The 18,290-nt window shown below is 49.9% G+C and overlaps 2 protein-coding genes across 6 annotated transcripts in view; one reads left to right on the top strand and one right to left on the bottom strand.

Annotated features, from left to right (window-relative positions):
• SYN2 (synapsin II) overlaps positions 1 to 18,290 on the bottom strand; it is a 154,079-nt gene that overhangs the window by 25,650 nt on the left and 110,139 nt on the right. For all 3 annotated transcript variants that reach the window (XM_072941872.1, XM_072941875.1, XM_072941873.1), the window contains exons 4-7: positions 16,360 to 16,516; positions 11,571 to 11,660; positions 1,373 to 1,435; positions 813 to 955 (exon numbers count right to left, since the gene is read on the bottom strand). In XM_072941872.1, coding sequence (XP_072797973.1) covers positions 813 to 955; positions 1,373 to 1,435; positions 11,571 to 11,660; positions 16,360 to 16,516 — 453 coding nt within the window. The remainder of the gene's footprint in view (positions 1 to 812; positions 956 to 1,372; positions 1,436 to 11,570; positions 11,661 to 16,359; positions 16,517 to 18,290) is intronic.
• On the top strand, positions 3,714 to 17,923 carry TIMP4 (TIMP metallopeptidase inhibitor 4). Of its 3 annotated transcripts, XR_012060800.1 has the most exons (7): positions 3,714 to 3,919; positions 5,095 to 5,192; positions 5,640 to 5,754; positions 8,393 to 8,517; positions 9,172 to 9,805; positions 12,661 to 12,799; positions 12,901 to 14,149. XR_012060800.1 is itself a non-coding variant. In XM_006206804.4 (5 exons), the coding sequence occupies exons 1-5, from the start codon at positions 3,781 to 3,783 to the stop codon at positions 9,367 to 9,369; spliced, it is 675 nt and encodes a 224-aa protein (XP_006206866.1). In that variant the 5' UTR covers positions 3,714 to 3,780; the 3' UTR covers positions 9,370 to 9,865. The 3 variants fall into 3 exon arrangements, 1 of the variants encoding a protein (XP_006206866.1); XR_012060801.1 differs by lacking the exons at positions 12,661 to 12,799; positions 12,901 to 14,149 and adding an exon at positions 17,904 to 17,923; XM_006206804.4 differs by lacking the exons at positions 12,661 to 12,799; positions 12,901 to 14,149 and having other exon boundaries at positions 9,172 to 9,865.

The following is an 18,290-nucleotide window of genomic DNA, read 5'->3' as shown; positions in this document are numbered from 1 at the left end:
ATCGTAAGCCATTTGCATCCTCATGTATATTGTGGAAGATCAGGTCATCTTGAAATCTATTCTTTTTCTAAACTCTGTTGGAGGAAGACTTTCCATTCTGGCGAATGGACACAGTCCCATGGGGAAGTCATCTCTTATAACTACTAGGCTTTTAATGCTCTGCAGTGTTTGCAGGGCTACATATTCACATCAGGAGTTTCTTAACTTTCCTCTGTGCCCTGGCAGCCTAGTGAAGGCTATGGATTCCTTTCAAGGCATAAAACGTGCAAGATGCACAAACGTATAAAATAAAGTACACAGGATGACAAAGGAACTCAGTTATGTAAAACAGTGATCAAAATAGAGTTGTCAAAATAATAAACAAACAAATCTCTGATTAGTGAAAAATGTGTTTCTTTGTAAATAACAAATGTATTTACAGGTATAAATGTAGTGGCAACTCTGAATACCATGATTCTTAAGTAGTGATAAAAGTAACTGGTGTTTAGAGACATCTGTCACAAGTGTATGTGACACAAAAGTCTCTGTGATCACCTTTAGTGACAGATCACAGGTGCTGCTGCTATTGCTCTAGTCTGTTGTCTCTGTTCGTAACTGAGGAGGCTGTCAGACTTCACTGAGAGGCTAGTGAAAATAAATATTAATTTTATTTCTTATCTTAGTTTGCAAACCCCTCCTCTGCCTTGAAAGGAAGCCAGGCCCAGACTCCCTGACTTGAATAGCGCCCTCTGTCCTCTGCCTCGTGGGCCAGGTGAGGAGAAACAGGGAGTTGGCAGCTTCCTGGAGGGTGAGGAGACCCCGCCCCAACTCACATGTAAGCCTTGTAGTTGCTGCCGATCTTCTGGACCCGGATGTCATATTTGGCGTCAATGAAAGGCTCTGCTGTGGCATAGGTCTGGGTGAGGGCCACCACGCTGGCAATGTCCTGGAAGTCGTAGTGGTTTTCCACTTTGACCTAATGGCGGGGCAAGGGAGAGGAGGAGGGAGGGAGAGGAACACACACACACACACACACACACACACACACACACACACACTGAGTCACAAGAGCCTTGAGCCTCTATACCCCTTGTGATGTTTCCATCCAGATGCAGAGCTGGGAGCCCATTTCCCCCCGCATCCCCTTCTCTTGAGCTTGCCTTCCTGGGGCTCAGGAACCACAGGCACTGCAAAGGGCCCAGGGACTAGTCTGGTGGCCTGCACTCTGCTTGCTAAAAGGGGCCTGGCTGGGTAACACTCATGGCTTCAGAGGGGCCAAACCATCTCCTTCTTGGAAAGAATTATCAGCAACAGATGCAGAACGGTCCACAAGTGGGCTCTCTGCAAAGCACCCTTCTTGGCTCCACCCCAGAGCCTGGCCAGCCCCCCTTACCTTGCCCATGCCTGAGTGAGCATGGCCAATCTTCACCACCACCGGGAATGTGGGCAGGGTCAGCTGAAAGCAGAGGAGAAAGGGATGAATTGGTCCACGTGTACTCGTTTCTCTGTGGAGTCTTACAGATATTTTCCTTGGGAACATCCTTGGAAGGGCTCTTTTAAGAACCAGTGCAACCTGCTTGCTTCACAAATTAAAAAACTAGGGCCCACAGGGTGACAGTGATGTGCCTAAGGTCACGGCAATAGTGGTGTCAGAGCTATGAGAACCCTGCTCTCCTACTTGGTACTCTCTACATCTTTAAAACTCATTGCTTTAGCTTTCTCTGCATTAGGCAAACCCTGGGCTGGACTGGCCCTTAGCAAAAAAACAATTTATAAAAAATGCACCTTTGAAAGGGTGAATTTTACTGTATGTAAATTGCACTTTAGTAAACTCAAATTAAAAAAGAAATGCATCTTTGGAATCTTAATGTCCCTTTTGCCATGTACCTCTTAGACCCGTCTCTTCCTCTTCAAATGTCCAGCTTTCCTGTATTGAACCTGGCTGTTCCCCCCAGTGTCACACTCTCTTCCTTGTTCATCAACACTCCAAACTCATCACCAAATACAGCTTAGTATGCAAAGGCCTATTTCTGCCCAGCTTGGGGTTTGGAGGGGAGCTGACATAAGAGTTCAACATGTTTATCATTCAAGACGGATCCGTAAGAGAGGAAATGCTACCTTGAGGTGGCCATATTTTAACAGAGCAACAAAAAATTAAAAGAAGAACTAGCCTCCAAAGGCAGGATTTCAAACTGCTATAAAGTGGCGGTGGAAGAAATAACGTGGTGGAGGGAAAGGAGCACTAGACTGGACGTCAGGAGACTTGCATTTCAGTCCTCACTGCAAGTCCCTTTACCTCCCTGGGCCTCAGCCTTCACCTCTGCCAAATGAAGAGTCTGAACTGGATGCTTTCGAGATGCCATCCATTAACATACCAGACTTTACCTTGGTCTGGGGGCTGCATGAAGAACCAACCTGGACGCCAAATCCATTCTTCTCAGTCAGGTTCAGCTCTCTTTCGGTTTCCTTCTTTTCAAACATCACTACCACCTCTAAATGAAAAGACGTCTTTCAAAGGAAGTGATGTTGACTCTGATGAAAAGTCAGACTCCCAGGACCCCTAAGAGTGACCAGATACTAGGAGTGCTTGACCTGCGGATTCCAGTATTCCTGGCTGAGGCAAAGAGCTCCAAAGGGCCTTGGGAATCATGTGGTTCAACCCTACTTTATGGAGAAGGAAGTGAGGCCCAGAGAGGCAAAGGGTGCAAAGCTATCTAGTGACAGCATCAGTGCCCAGCCTCCTAGCTTCCAGTGGAACACTTTGTGGAAACAGTCTACAACAATCAGCCCACGGGTGTCTTTCTGTCTAGAGCCTTGGAGGACTGGGCTCAAACGGTGGACAAGGCTCCAGCTAGATGGCTCCAAATGCCACGCTTCTTTGTTTTCTAAGCTGCCCTACCCTCCATAACAAAACGTGATCTCTCCATTGAGTAGGGAGCTGAGACAGGAATCTGTGTAGCGTAGGGTCTGGAGAGGACTTTGAGGTCCCAGGTTTGCCGTAAGTGATGGATACCTTGCGCTTTGAGCCCCCATCGAGAGCGCCGTCCTTGGCCATCTGCAGAGTGTGAGGCTCTGGGTACCGGCAAGGGTTTCTAAAGCACTGGCTGCTTTCTCGGACATCTCTCCCTCCCCCCAGCCAACAGAGCCAAGACACACACACACACACACACACCCCAGTTTTCTCTGTCCTGTTCCATTACTGTTTGCTGTTGCTTTGGAGCCTCATAAATAGGGCATTGAAAACACTTCCTGCAGCTGAAAGAAGCCCTGAGTAGCTTGTCTCACTTCCAGTGTGCAGCTCGGCGAGGGGTCCGTCCTTCTCTGTCACTGTATCTTTCGCCTGTTATAATTCCGCCCGCCTCTCTCTGACTCTGCCTGTCTTACCCTTTCTGTTCGTGCCTCTCTGCACTCGGGTCCTTTCTGGGGGAATCACAGTGCCTTGGTGTTTCAGCTCCCCTCTCTGAGCAGTGGTCTCTGGTGCACTTTCTGTCCCGACACCATCCCCTTTCCTAGCGCCTTCCCTCTACTTCTAGCAGGCTTGACTGCTCAGGCATGGGAGTAGAGGCTAGGGGCCTCTCTCCTGGCTTCCCTCTCCATCTCACCGAGCCTGTCAGTCAGGAGGCCTCTGGTTCTGCAGCCGCGGGTGGCCTACAGCCAGAGGGCGGAGCCCATCCGGGCGGGACTGGCCGTAGGTCCACCTCATAAAGCCAGGGGCGAGAGGCGCAACACGCTCTGAAGGAGCCCTGGAGGGGCTATTTAGCCTGACAGACCGCACAGGCTCAGCCGGGGCTCGACAGTGACATGCCCTGGGGCTCCCGGACCGCGCTGAGCTGGGCGCTGTTGCTGCGGTTGCTGGCACTGCTTCGGCCGCTGGGGCTGGGCGAGGCGTGCAGCTGCGCCCCCGCGCACCCCCAGCAGCATGTCTGCCGCTCGACGCTCGGTGAGTCCCGGGAGCCTTCAAGGTCCACAGCGGGGGATGGTTGTGTGGGATCGCTACGGGCCCGAGCTGGCGACCAGGAGTCTGGAGGTAAAGGGAGGAGCTCAAACCCCGCCCTAGGTGCCTCCTGCTGTGGCTGCTGGGCGGGGCAAGGCTGGCACCATAGCAACCTTGCAGGCACAGAGACCGGCTGATTTGCAAGGCAATAAAGGCGGTGTAAGGGACCTCCGCTGTGACCCCCTCATCCCTGCCCACTGCAGTTATCGGGTGTCATTGAACAAGTCGCTGGAACTATCCAGTGATTATTCTTATCTGGATGCGGGGCAGGGGAGCCAGGGGTTAGGGGGTTAGTTTTTCATGATAAACATCCCTCTGTATCCAAGCCTATAACTGGGCCCCCACCCCAACACATGCCTTTTGTCCTTTCTCTCCCTCTGCCTGGGATATCCTTCCCTGACACCCTTAAATTCCTGGCAAACTCCTATTCATCCTTCAAGACCTTACTCAGGTACCTCCTCTTCTCTGAAGGCTTCCTGACTTCTTGGTGCTACCACAGCATCTCTAACATCTCTGTGTTCCTACCATGCTGTGCTGTTGTTCTTTTTGAGTGTGTTCTCCACTAGACCAAGAGTTCTGCACGGTGGGGACCCTGTCTTAACCACATTTGTGGGCCCAGTACCTACTGTTAGGCCAGGCACAGAGGACGAACTTCATAAACAGGTTTTGCTTAATGCCCAAATGGCAAGAGGTGAACTACCTCTGTGCAGGGTCAAAACGTTTATTAATTCAATGAACGTTTACTAATATCAGCTCTCTTTGAGGCCTTGGGCTACATCAGTAGATGACCCCACATGGATGGCCCTAAAGTGGCTCCTCCTCCCTCCCCCACCCTGCTGCTCGCCTCCACTCCACTGCACCCTGGGCTGTGAAGAACCAGACTCCCATATCCAGCTGGTACAGGGTAGAGACTGGAAACCCAGATTGGCCTGCGGGATTTGGAACTTCCAGCAACCGCAGAGGGGGAGGTTCGCCCGGACACAGCATCCGCCTCACAACCCAGCAGGACCTAGACCCAGAATCCCCCTACAGAATTCTCCCAGGGGCTCCGGGTCACCCAGATCCCAGATGGACTGCTCCCACAGGTTACTGAAGGCTCCCTCTCTTCTCTCCCTGTGCAGCAATCCGGGCCAAAATCTCCAATGAGAAGGTAGTTCCTGCCAGTGCGGATCCTGCTGACACTCAAAAAATGATCCGGTATGAAATCAAACAGATAAAGGTACATGGGGACAGGACAGGGCATTTACCCTGTGGGCTGTTAGGAGGAGTGGGGTCTGTGATCTGGGAAGCATGGGGCCAGTAGGTGAGGCGGCCCAGCTCAGTGATGCTGGGATAGAGATGCCAAAGTGGAAGTGGATGACATGTAAGGAACAGGGCTCCCAGAATCCAAGTGACTGTGCAGGAGAGGCCCCAGGGTCCACCTAGGCCTACAGCTGCTTGTGCTTGGGGCTGCTGGAGGTACCTCCCTTCTCACTGGAATAAACCAAGGTTGAGAAGTGTTTTTTTTTTTTTAAGAGAGAAAGGACCTAGTTGGGCTATCTGTGTACAACAAATCACGAGCTAGATTTTCGCTTAATTTTTTTAGCTTTAGAATGAAAAGTTTTCCCTGTTAAGATATAAAGTACACTCACTGACCCAACACTGCTCTTTTGTGACTGCCTTTCAGATGTTCAAAGGGTTTGAGAAAGTCAGCGATATTCAGTATATCTATACACCTTTTGATTCCTCCCTCTGTGGGGTGAGACTGGAAGCTAACAGCCAGAAGCAGTATCTCCTGACTGGTGAGTTAAAGACCAGCAAGTGGCCCTTGGGTCTCTGTCCTAAAGAAGGCAGTCAAGGAGGAGCCAGGGCTGGCCTTGGGCAGCTAGCTGAGCCAGGTGGCACTTTCTTGGGCATAAAACAGAACTGCGTTACTAAGAGGCAGCCTCTGAGTCGGGAGGAGCCTTGGCAACCTCCCTTTCAACTCAACAGTCCTCACTGCCACTGCCTCGCTGTTTAGCAGGTTGCTCTCCCAGCCTCGGGCAGCTGGTTCCATTTCCAAACAGCTTTAATTGGTGTAAGATTTTTGGTATCTTGAGCCAAAATCTGTCCCTCTGAATCTGCCCCTTGTGGGTTCAGCTCCACCCCCTGTTCTGTGACGACCCTTCAGTTCAGAGGCCTGAGGATGATAGATATACGCACTCTGGCTCCAGGTCTGCTGGCTGTGGGTCCAGACACCTTCCTGTCCTGGCCACCTTCAACAGGATATAGCCTGTCCCTGTCCCTCCCCTCACTCAGGACCCCCAACTGGACACCAACTGCAGGTGAGGTCTTAGTTTCACAGAGGAAAGGAGGACTGTGCATTTGTAAACCCCACCCCCTCAGTACACACATAATAGTTACTGTAGCTATGATGGCATTAGCTTCAGATGGCCACATCGGGGCACACTCTTGGCTCCCAGTGAGCCTGTGGCTAACTCACACCCAAGGCCCATCCTGGGGGTGCAGTAAAGCACAGGCCCTAACAGGAGCCTTGAGTCTAACATGATTCTGTCTCCATGAACTTGGGCCCAGGTGGATCACCTCACGCTGAAGTGGTTGGAATAGAACAGTTAAAGAACCACATGAGAATATACTCCATACGTGAACACATGCAATACTGAACTATTTTGCAATAGTTTTGAAAGAAGGTATTTGTGTGGTTGTACACAATTAGGGAAGTTTTGTTGTGTAAGTGGGATCTCAATTGGCCCTAAAGGATGAAAAATATTTAGAAAGAAGGCAAGGAAAAGAAAAACACAGCAGGTGGAGAGGACAGGAGGAGGAATTCCACTATCTGTCCATCCATTCAGCAATGAACGACCCCCTACTCACTGCCAGGCCTTGGACAGGAAAGTGGAGACTCAGTAATAAGTCCCTATCCTCAAAGAGCTCACAGTTCAAACCTGGCTCGTGAGAAGTCACAGGCTTGGAGGCCACACTGGTGGGGGCTCCCCAGCTCTAAGGATATGGAATTGGGCTGATCTGGGAGCCTCTGGATGGCAGAGGCAGAGGAAGGGAACACCCCTGAGCCCTCCCGGTCCCAGGACTAGCAGACAAGGCACCTGCTTCCTAAGCACCTCCCTCTGGGTGCTGCGGTGCATCAGGGGAAGCAGGAAGCATGCTGGCTGCCCTCAAGGTCAGGTCTAAACGAAGTGGGGTTAAATGACAAAGCACCAGCGTACTGAAAAGTCATCAGTGGTGCCCATGCCCTGCAGAAGGCACAAGCTCTTCTGCCTAATACCAAATGCCCTCTGTGACCAGACGCTGCTGACCTCTGCAGCTTTGTCTCCTGCCACTTGTTAGTGACCACGCCCAGCTCCCCGTGTCCCCTAGAGCTGGACTAAACTACTCACAGTTGCCAAAGGTATTCTGCTGGGCTGTGACCCTCTGTCTTTGCACGGGACAGTCCCACTGTCCACAGGTCCTTCCCCAGCTTGTCTGGCAGGTGAATTCCTACCTGTCCCTTCAAGGCCCAACGCGGGCATCATCTGCTCTGAGTCACCTTTCTTGCCCCTACCTCTTCCGCAGACAGAGACAACTGTGCTTTCCTTTGTTCTTATATATATAAAAACTTGTTCTTGGTCTTATATATAAGAACATATAAGAGCACCTTGTATATAATCACACAACAGTGTGATTTTTACCTATTTATCTATCTGCCCTACTAATTTTTAAGCTCCCTGGGGGCAGAGATCCCGTCATATTTATTTCTGTATTCCTGGCACCAGGTCGTAGCAGTAATCTTTTACTGATTGAGTGACCGAAGTTCTAAGAGAGGTGTGGGCTAGCATGGTCAGGGATGGATTTGAGGATGAGGTGGTGCTAAAAAAAGAGTCTTTGGAAGATAGGAAAGAGTTTGATAGGTAAAGAAGGGGAATTTCCTTGCGGGGAAGGGGAAGGACTCACCAAGACAGGTATCAGTGGGGCAGGAGACAGGCCCATGTAGATACTGGGAAGGGTTAGAAAGGAAAACAGACCTAGTGTTTACTGAGCATCTTCTGTGGGCCCAAAACTGTGCTGGGAACTTCACGGGTATTCTCTCATTTAGTCCTGACAACAGCCTTATTATTCTCATCCTTCAGCTGACTTTTTTACGGTCACACGCTAGTAAATGATGGAAAAGAAGGGGGATGCACCAAGATTCTGACTTGTAGCTCATGCTCCCCTCTGCACCACGCTAATATAAAGGCCTTCACCCCCAACTGTCCCTCATACAAATATCACCTGGTAATAGTTTTGACACACAGACTATAGAGGTTTTAATGGTTCCTTCAAGAGCCCAGTGTCACCACTGCCATGCAAAGATATTGAAGAGGCTGTGATCTGGGGCTCCTTCAAGAACCCAGAGCTCCACGGACAGATTCCTCATGCTAGGCTCTCCTCCATCTCCCCCTGAAGGTCAGGTCCTCAGTGATGGGAAAGTCTTCATCCATCTGTGCAACTACATTGAGCCCTGGGAGAACCTGTCCTTTCTGCAGAGAGAAAGTCTGAATCACCACTACCATCTGAACTGTGGCTGCCAAGTAAGGGAACGTCCATTTCCAAGGTCTCTGAAGGGGTGGGGAAGGGTCTTGAGCCTTCCAGCCTCACCCTTCGTGTATTCCTTCCTTCAAGCATGCATGATTTATTCACCTACTGCACTATACTTGAGATCTGCCACGGACCACACACTGTATGAAGTTGGGGATGGGAAGGCAAGATGGCCCATAGTTCCCTGATCGCAAAGCACTCACCTTTTGACTGGGAAGGCAGCCATCATATAAGGCAGGCTGCAATAATGCATTATCGCTTAAAGAGAGTCTACTTTTTGCCAAGCCTTGTAATGATTAAGTTATTTAAAATATCTAATTTAGTCTTTAAGACAAATTTATGAAGAATTATGATTCCCATTTTAAGGTGAAGAAATTAATGCTCTAAGAAGTAAAGTGGCTTGTGTAAGGCCACTGGTAGAGTAAGGACCCTCAGGTCTTTCTGACTCCAGAGATGCCATTAGAGAGGCAATCCTATATGTGGAGAGCACAGGGGAAGGAGAACTAAGGGAGAAATACGGAGGCTGGGAAAGGCTTCATAAGGGAGGGGGCATGTGAGCTGGGCTGTAAGAATATGAAGAAGTCAGAAAGTCAGCAATAGCGAAAGGACCCCTAACTCCCTCTGATGTTATGTGGCTATGACTCTAGATCACCACCTGCTATACAGTGTCCTGCACCATCTCGGCCCCCAATGAGTGCCTCTGGACAGACTGGCTGTTGGAACGGAAGCTCTATGGGTACCAGGCCCAGCATTATGTCTGCATGAAGCATGCTGACGGCACCTGCAGCTGGTACCAGAGACATCTGCCCCTCCGGAAGGAGTTTGTTGACATCATCCAGCCTTAGGAGGGACTGCCACATTCCTTCAAGAGTCCTAAAGACCAAGCCATTCTCCTTCTCTGCAGAGCTCTGGCTGTCACCACCTGCCTCATCGCTGCCAGCCAGCAGGAAGTACCAAGTGGCTGGTCTGGCCAGCTTTAGGGCAGGGGTGGGGCGTATAACAGCTTGTGTCTGAGACCCCATCCCAGAATCTGTCAAGGGCTAGGGAAAGTAGCCTGGCTTTTCTCTCCTGCCCTCAGCCCCTCATCTCTGCCTCCCAAACCCTTTTAGTCAAGCTGGTACTTATTACTGATTCCAGATTAGTTCGTTTTCCAAAGCTGGGGCTATTCCTTTTTCTCCCCAGGAAAATGCGTTTTCTCTTCTCTTAACTGATCTGACAGGGGAGAGATGGTGGATATTATGCACACGAGATGATGTGGCCCTGTGATGACAGTACCCGGAGGTGGGTGGACAGTATCCTAAGCAGGCTGAGGTGGAGGAATGAAAAGAACAACATACGTTGGCTGTGTGTCCTATACTCCTCCTGTCTCAGCTCATCCTAATCCTCTGATACACACTTATCTGTTTGGGGGAGCGACTCGGGGGACACGGAATCATTCAGTGTGAGCCTACAGTGGCCTCACCTCCCTCCTCACACTCTGATCCTCTCTGCGCCGTCCCTGGCAGAGGGCCTGGCCCTAGCTGGCACACCTCTTTGGACAAGAACAGACTTGGGCATTGTCTCTCCAGGTTAACTGTACTTAATGCCCTCGACTGAGGTCCAAAAGGTTTCTCCTCTGTCTCTTTTAGAAGGTCTCTCTCTGCTAGATTACTAATGTTTTCATTCCTATTTCAAAACTTATTTTAAGCCAAGAAAAGCATTTCTCTTAGAGTTGAAATTCCCACTTAGTTTTTGATACCTCAGAGAGATCTTAGGAGGTCCTTTCCTAAGGGCAGATTTCAGGATGGAGGACAGGAGAGAAATAACACAAGGGCCCTCTTGGGGGAAAAGGATGGTGGATGGAGAATATACTTTGAGAGTGTTGCCATTTTTTTCAGTGGTCAGCCTGGTAGATGCTACAGCAGGAGAAAGCTAGCTCTGAGGCCCCAGAGAGCCCCTCCGCCTCCAGCTCAGTGGCCTCTTGGATTCCCTGAGTCTCTAAGCACAGACCCCTAGGGGTCCTCAGCCTCTGCAAGCCTTCCTGACTTACCCTGAAAGGGAAAGCCCTGATGTGAGTCTCAAGGACTTATTAAGGGCAAGGGCTTAATGTTCCAGGGCCTCTCCTGGGGAAGCTCTGGCAAAGATGAAGGTGGTAGTTCTTTTCAAGGCCCTAGGTTATTATTCATCTTCTCTGTGTGGCTTGCTGATAAGCTGAGCCATGTACAAATGCCACAAGAAGGCCCCTGATTCACAGAAACAGTGTGAATGCAGATTCCTCCTGCAGGTCTCTGTCCAGAGCACCAGACTTGGAAAGCTATGGCAGAGTCTCCACTGGAGGGTTAAGCAGGGTCACCAACTGACCATGCAAGACTAGGGCAGAGGATGTGGGGACAGAGAAGAAGGGGGTTAAGCTCCAGGTCACCACGGAGGAAAAACATTAGTAACAGCCTCTGTACCAACAGTCCATCTCATCTCTCTGCCCTTCTGCCATCCTAGGATGGCCTCAGAGAAGGCACAATGCAAACCCAGTCCTGTCGAAATCTCAGGGAAGCCAAGGGAAGGCAAGTGTCTGGGGAATACAAATAGGAACAATACCTTACATCTGAGGAGCACTTCACACTTTCCAGAGGCTGTTACTTAAGGATTCTCACTTATAAGCAAGTACCATATTAGAGATGCTGGTCAGGAATGGTTACGTCCCCTTGGCTTTCTGACTGGGAAACTGACACACAGGGAGGGGTACAACTGTCCAGGACTTGTGGCAGCCCCAGGGCTAGAACCCAAGCAGGGGATCTTCTGATTGCTGATCTACAGGGTTCTTACTCTTTTATCTTGACACACTGCTCTTGTTTCTGCTCTTTCCTATTCTGTCTCCAGGTTTTGGAGGCAAAGGGGCTGCCATGTAAAACCCAGACACTTTGGCCCCACAGAGCGGGTATACAGTTCATCCTCAATAGAGTCTCTCGGGTTGAGATGCTGAGGCCCTCTTCAGAGCCGCATGGTCACCATGTGGCTAAGCTGAGAGTGCAAACAGCAGAGAGGCTGAAGTGCCCTCTCAGTCACCTACCATCTCCTTGTGGTTGGGGTAGTACGTCTGTTCGATGAGTGGGAACTTGTCTCCTCCCAGTGTCTTGTAGATGGCTACCAGCTGAGCAAACTGCAAAAGAGAAGCAAACATTTCGTTCACCTAGACAGCTTCTGGGACAGACAGACAAAATGTCAACCTGTCAAACAAGTATTTGTCTAGCATTTGCACCACTGAGGGCTTCGTGCAGAGCACTCTGGGGATAGGAAAAAGGTGTCCCATCTCTGTTCTCCAGGAAGTTATGCTCTAGTTGGGGAAGGGAGAGAGGGTGAGCTAACATTCATTCAGTACCTACTCAATTTTACTGATATTTCCTCATTTCAAATGGATAAACTAGGTACTTTATCATCCTCATTTTACATATGAGGCTCGGAGAGGGTAGGAAACTTGCCTAAAGTCACAGAGCTGCAAAGGGGTAAAGCTGGGATTGAAATCTGGGTCTCTCACTCTAAATGCCTGCATCTCTAGAGATGGCAAGTGATGAAGCTGGGGAGGTAACATGGGGCCCAGTCTTGAAGTTCAAATGCCAAACAAAGGAATGGTAGCTTTTTCCTGTAGGGAGTACGGAGTCATCAGAGTTTAAGCAGGGAGGTCCTGAATGAAACTGTTCTTCACGAAGATGTAGGTGGTCATGGAATGCAGGAAAGACAGACCCAGTCTTCTGGGGCTTAATACTCATTCGAGAACTGAACTCACTGGACCCTTTAGCTATGAGAAAGCGGAACAGCTCCATGGGAAGAGGTGAGGTACACACATGTAAGCGTCAGGGCTTGCCTTTGGCACACATGCATCTCCCCTTGGTGCCCCCTCTCCCCCACACTTTATCAGTGAAGAAACTGAGGCCCAGAGAGGTCACTTGCCCAAGGTCACACAGCAGTTGAGCCAGATTCATGGCCAGGCTCCTTTATTCCTAACTCATAAGTCTCCCTACTCCTTCTTGTAGCTGCCTTTCAGGCTCTCAAGAGACCATGTTCTTCCCACAGGAGACTTTCTTGTTCAGTCCATTCCCACACACGCCCACACCCACCCCTAGCGCCCTGGCAGCAGGGGTAATCCAGCATCTTCTCCGCAGTGCTACTGGGTTCACGCTCTAAGCCACTGATGTCTGGAACTGCTAGAAGGAAAAGTTGCCAGATCGAACCTGCCTTCTACTTAGCAGAGAAAGGAGAGCTGGAACATTTCTCAAACGCTCAGGTCCTACTCTCTATAAGGTACGTCAGCACGTGAGCAGTGTGGGGACACGAGCGTGGAGAACTGGGCTCTTAGGAAATTGGAGTCTTCTGATTCTTCTTGTTCCGCCTTGACTTGCCAGGTGTCCTTGGGCAAATGATTTCTCCTCTCCAGGCCTCATTTTCTTCACATATAAAATGAGAAAACTCAGTTTCCTCAAACTTTTCACCACAAAAGAACACCTATTGTATTTCCTCCCAGACTCCATGATCAAACTACTGGTTAAGCGATCATCTGCTGTGGTCCCTTTGTGAGTAAAGATAGAATTATGTTATTTTTGAAATGCAGAAAAACACTGGAATTTCTGGGTCACTTCCCTTAATGACACACAGTTGGTGACTCTGGATCACTAAGGCCTCCTCCGGGGCTGGAAGTATGATTAATGGACTTTCGGCCCCCAAGGCTTTATTATTGAAAGGGACTGTAGAGTCTCTAGACGAGACATCTCATGTTACAGATGAGAAGACTGAGGCTAGAAGAGCAAAGGAAAGCGGAGGCTCCGACCTCGTGCCTGGAGGTGAGGCTGCCCTGGGGCGGCACCCGGTTCTCTTCTGGCCCAGTGCATTCTCCGTGGAACTCATGGCCTTCACCATTCTTTGGCTCGTCAACGTTCTTTGACTATCAAGAACCCCCTCAGACCCTTCCTGCCATCTCTGATTCTCCCCACCACCTCATCTGACCTTTAAATCCTGCCTGCCCACTTCAGCCTGGCTGGACTCCTGCTCTGTGTCTGGAAACCTGCCTGAGCTCCCCGAGCTCTCCAGCATCCCCAGCAAGCTGATGCCAGCTCTGCCTAACGACCTGTGTCCTGCTGCAGCCCACGCCCTGGCACCGCACCAAGGCATGTGGGGCCCTATCTTCCCAGCATGTGGGAGAATTACACAGACACTGCACTGATGCCAAGAAGGCCCACGGTGGACTCCCAGGGTCCTCAGGCAGCCAAGACTAAAGTGGCAGCCAGTTCCCAGGCACAGGCTGGGTCCTTGGGAGCTCTCCCACCCTCTTCTACCTCCAGCAGCCACTGTCTGCTCAAAGTTCTGGGCTTGGCCTCTAACCCCTGCCTCCTTGGAAACTTAGATTCAGTCACAAGCACACAGTCACCGACCGATTAAACAAAAGTAACATCTGATAAGGGTTATTTCCTCTATGTATAGACAAAAGAAAGGATTTGGGAGCTGGGGGTGGTACTGGCAATGAATAGGAAGATAATGTTCATTATAACCACTTATCCAATCTATCAGGACAGATGTCTTGGGAAAAAATGGGATTTCAAGATCAGTCTGAATTTAATATATTGTCCTATCTCCTGGAAATAAAATGCTTTAATTCAACTCTGTGCATCTGTCTCTTAAAAAACTCACAAAGAGTAGCAGGATTTTCAGATAAATTTGCAGCAATGTGGGATGGTGGCATTCTTGCTTTCTCTGGAACGCTTTCATTGCTAGGTCTACTTCTGCTTCCAAAATCCCGGCACGCCTGCCCTGATCAATTTATGAGATAGCAGATGTGCTCAGAGACACGGGCACACAAGACAGAGCCTTTCCCAACCCAACTGAGGCCTCTTCTCACACCAAGAGCCCCCATAATAGAGAAAATTAGAAAATATGAAACAAAGTCATCATCTCAGGGGACCCTCCCCTCACAGTCACCAAATTTGTTCATTGCCATTAACAGGCATATAAAATGCCATTGGTGGCAGCTGCTCACCAAAAATGAAGGGAGAACTTGGTGTCTGGCCAGGGAGCGATGCCAAAGGTGATATGCCGGGATTGTGAATGGGTGAGAGTGTGAACTCTCACCAGATCCCAGATCCTAGCGGGGCAAAGCCCTAGGCACAGGCTCTCTGATCCACAGCTCCCTGGCCTCTGGCACAGTTTTGGAACATAAAGCAAGGAACTAGTTTCTTTAAGATCCCAAATACTAGGCGACTATGACACTAGGCTGGCAAACTGGTGGCAGGGACTATGACTATTCCTAGTTTACAAAGAAACCTGGGCACAGAGAGGTTTAGCCAGAAGGTTGATTAGTGAGATCGCCCAGGAAACAGCTGATAATAGCAGAATCGCCCTGCGTGGCTATGAGGAAGCCAAATTCAAATTGGCATTGAAGGGTGACGGAGGAGAGGGCCGGGCAAGAGATCAGTAGGGATGGTCCTGTAACTGAAGAGAACCTTGGGGAAGGCCTCACGTGCTCTTCTGTGATTAGTGATTCATTCAAATCACACAATTCCTGTAGCCTGTTTCTGCAAAACTCTAGGGTTCCAGATCCTCAGGCCAGACAGAGGGAAAGGCTAAATAAGGGGCAACCCCTCCTTGACCGCAGCAGCTCCCAGGTCTTCCGACTCCTCACTCATCGGTCTTTCTCTTATACTGTCAGGTTTCTGGTTCCAACGGAATAGAAAAACTGAGTTCATATGTGAAAAAAAGATCAAGGGTAGTAAATCCATTTGGTTAAGAAACACCCCCTCCAGCTCTCTGAGTGGTATAGAGGCTTGGGGTCTGGGAACTTGACAGTCAGCGACCAGTGTCATGACCCTTGACAAGCCGGTGTGGGATGGCAGAAACGACTTTTTGAAAAACAAGAGGAGGAGGAGGATGTGATCGGGGCAGGTGTTTCCTTCCAAGAGGACCAGCCTGGAGCAACAAAGTTACAGGAGTTAGACCCCTCGGCTGTCAGAGGGGCAGCCAGAGAGGCCCAGCACTGTCACCGGTCACTCCTTCCTAGCTCCACTGTTCTCTCTGCTCAAAAGTTTCCACTGCTTCCAAGGTTTCCAGACTGGCCAAGGAAGAGAACACCAGACCAGCTTCATCCTCACATGGTAACTTAATTTATGTGGGATATAGTGTGATCTAGAGAAACCCTGGCTCTATGACTTTGGCAAGTTACTTAATCCTTTCTGGGTCTCATTTCTCTGCAAAAGTGATAATAATGATAATAGTAGTATCTTCCTTGTAAGACTGTGGTGAGGATTAAGCAAAATTAATGCAGGAAAATCTCAGAAGGTGGCAGCACATAGTAAGTGGTTTTATACTCCTTACATTCCTTCCATAATTTTCACATCTCTGCCATGAAGGGGTGAGATGTGATGATCTCTGGGGAAACTTTCGGGGCATGTAAGTGTCTGATTGATATGTGTGTGGATAAATCTCACTTAAACACTTGGCAGAACTCTGACACTAACATCCCTCTGAGATGGACCATCCCCTGAGTCCCTACTGGCCTCAGGCCTTTCCAACGGTTAGACCTTTCAGAGGTGGGAAACAGGTATTTTTATTGTTGCATCCTATGGCTAAGGACACAGCCTACAGACCTGTGAGGGCTTCTTTACAGAATCTTTGTGTGATTTCACTGTGACGCCAAAGGTCCACTCTGCAGCAAAGATGGCCCAGCCTGTGATGAGAATGTCACTGTGAGAGTGACCCTACCCTGTGTCCCAGCTGGTGCCTCCTGAATCTGGATTACTTGTGGTGCCTCCTAGGGGGCTGGGAAATAGAGGACCTGGGTCCTACTCTTTTACCTGGGGGGAGGGGACCTCACTCACCACCCATGGCTTGTCACAGAAGTTGTAAATGGACTCCAGGGAGTTGACGCTGGGGAGGCCTGCGTACTGCATGCCGATGACCAGGTGGCGGAAGTCCTCATTCTCCGCCATGCCAAACGCATGCTGCCGGATGAGCACAAAGTCCGGCCGGAAGGACCTGGGAAGAACGTAGAAGCAGGTCTGCCATCAACCAGTACCTCAGGTCATACTTCACCTTGTCTTCCATTTTTAAAGCCCAAGACAGAGAAGAGGCCTTCGGGGCTACCTGGGCTAAGCCCTTCATTTTATCATTATTATTCTTTTAGGGACTGGACATGAGGTTTTACATATAGCATTTTTCAAAGGCGATTTGAAGAACAGCTTTCTTAAATTCTCTTATTCTTCTGGGTTAAGTCTTGCGTTTTTCTAAGGTATAAATGCCCTGAGGAGGGAAGAAACACTTTTAGACCCTCACACCTTTAATGGACAAGGATCCCCCCTGTCCCTACGGGGCAGTATGAGAACTTAAGCTCTCGCAGCTCCAGCACTGTTCAAGGGAACCCAGCAGACTCTGAGGACAACAGATTTAGCTGACTTCATCACCCTGCCACATAGATCCCTGGTCTCCACATCCTGCTCCGACTCCTTAAAGCTGCTCCTTAAAACAGGCAACGCCTTCAGCAGCAGCTCCCCACTCCAGGAGAGCAAGGGTCCAGGCTGAGAACAGACGCCAGACTTCCTAATGTTATTCTTCCAAAGCGGACACTAGGGAGGGGTGGAAATATTTTTCGCAGAACTGAGGTTGAGCAACTGGCTACAGGAAGCACTGAAAGCACAGAATGTTCCCTGCATTTCCCCTCTGGCCAACAAAGCTCCCAGCCACAGCTGCTCCTCAGGACCAGGGCCTGCGTCTTCATGCCCTGACTCCAGAGGAACCCCCTTTCTCAGAGAGGCAGTTCTGTGGCAGCACTGGCCCTCAAGGCTCAAGGCCTTGGCCGTTTCACTCCATGTGCAATGACCTAGCTGGTTCTCTGCCCAGGCACCCGTCCAATCCCCATCTATAGCTCTAGTCCCACCCAGGCCCAGAGACCAGTCTTCTAAAGTGGATGGAAGGACCCTTCCTCAGTCACTCAGGGGACTGAGCACGTAGTCAGTACGGCCTGTGCTCTGACCACCTCGTGCCCTCATTCTGGGAAACTGGCTCCAGCTGTACACCTGAGATCAAACCTGACATCCCAGTTACAGGAACTGAACTCTAGACTTGAGGTCAGCTCTTAAGTTTCCACTCTGCTAACTGGAAGGGCCTGCCTTATTTTTGCCAGAAACCACATAGCACTTGCTACAGGCCTTTCTGCACTACCGGCTGGTGTCACACATCCCTGTGACTCACTCCGTCTGCAGTTGGAGGAACCTGTCGTTCTCTCTAGCAGGAGTTCCCTGAGCTCACTCCCCTTCCAGACAGACATCTCTTCTTCTGTCTTCCTCAGTCTCTGGGATGGATGAGCTCACATTTCCTGACATGAGGCTCCAGACACCCGGTTCTGCCTTCCCTGTCCCTGATCCAGGTTCTGCTGGACACTGGAGGCCTCAGTTTCAGAGGACTGCAGATTGACGCAGGGAAGAGGGTGAAGTGAAGACTTCCTGGAGCAAGACCCTGATGTCTGAAAATGTGAAGCCAGGCTGAGAAGAATACACTGTGGAAATGATTTTCCCTCACAGAACTGCTGTATGATATCTGATCACGTCTGTAAGTCACCCACCACCCCACCTGCCACCTAAGTGCCTTGTAATTGCAATTTTCTTCCACCTCCAATGTCCCTTCCAACCCCAGGCTTTCCTATCAGACTTATGAGTCCCAGGAATTTGGAATTTAGAAGAACACAGGGTTGGGAGTTAAAAGAATTCACAAGGAATACAAGATTCTGCCACCAACTTGCTGAGTGAATTTAAAC

This window comes from Vicugna pacos, chromosome 17, assembly GCF_048564905.1.
Source record: "Vicugna pacos chromosome 17, VicPac4, whole genome shotgun sequence".
In the NCBI taxonomy this organism is placed as follows: domain Eukaryota; kingdom Metazoa; phylum Chordata; class Mammalia; order Artiodactyla; family Camelidae; genus Vicugna; species Vicugna pacos.
This window is presented reverse-complemented; position numbering and strand designations above follow the sequence as displayed.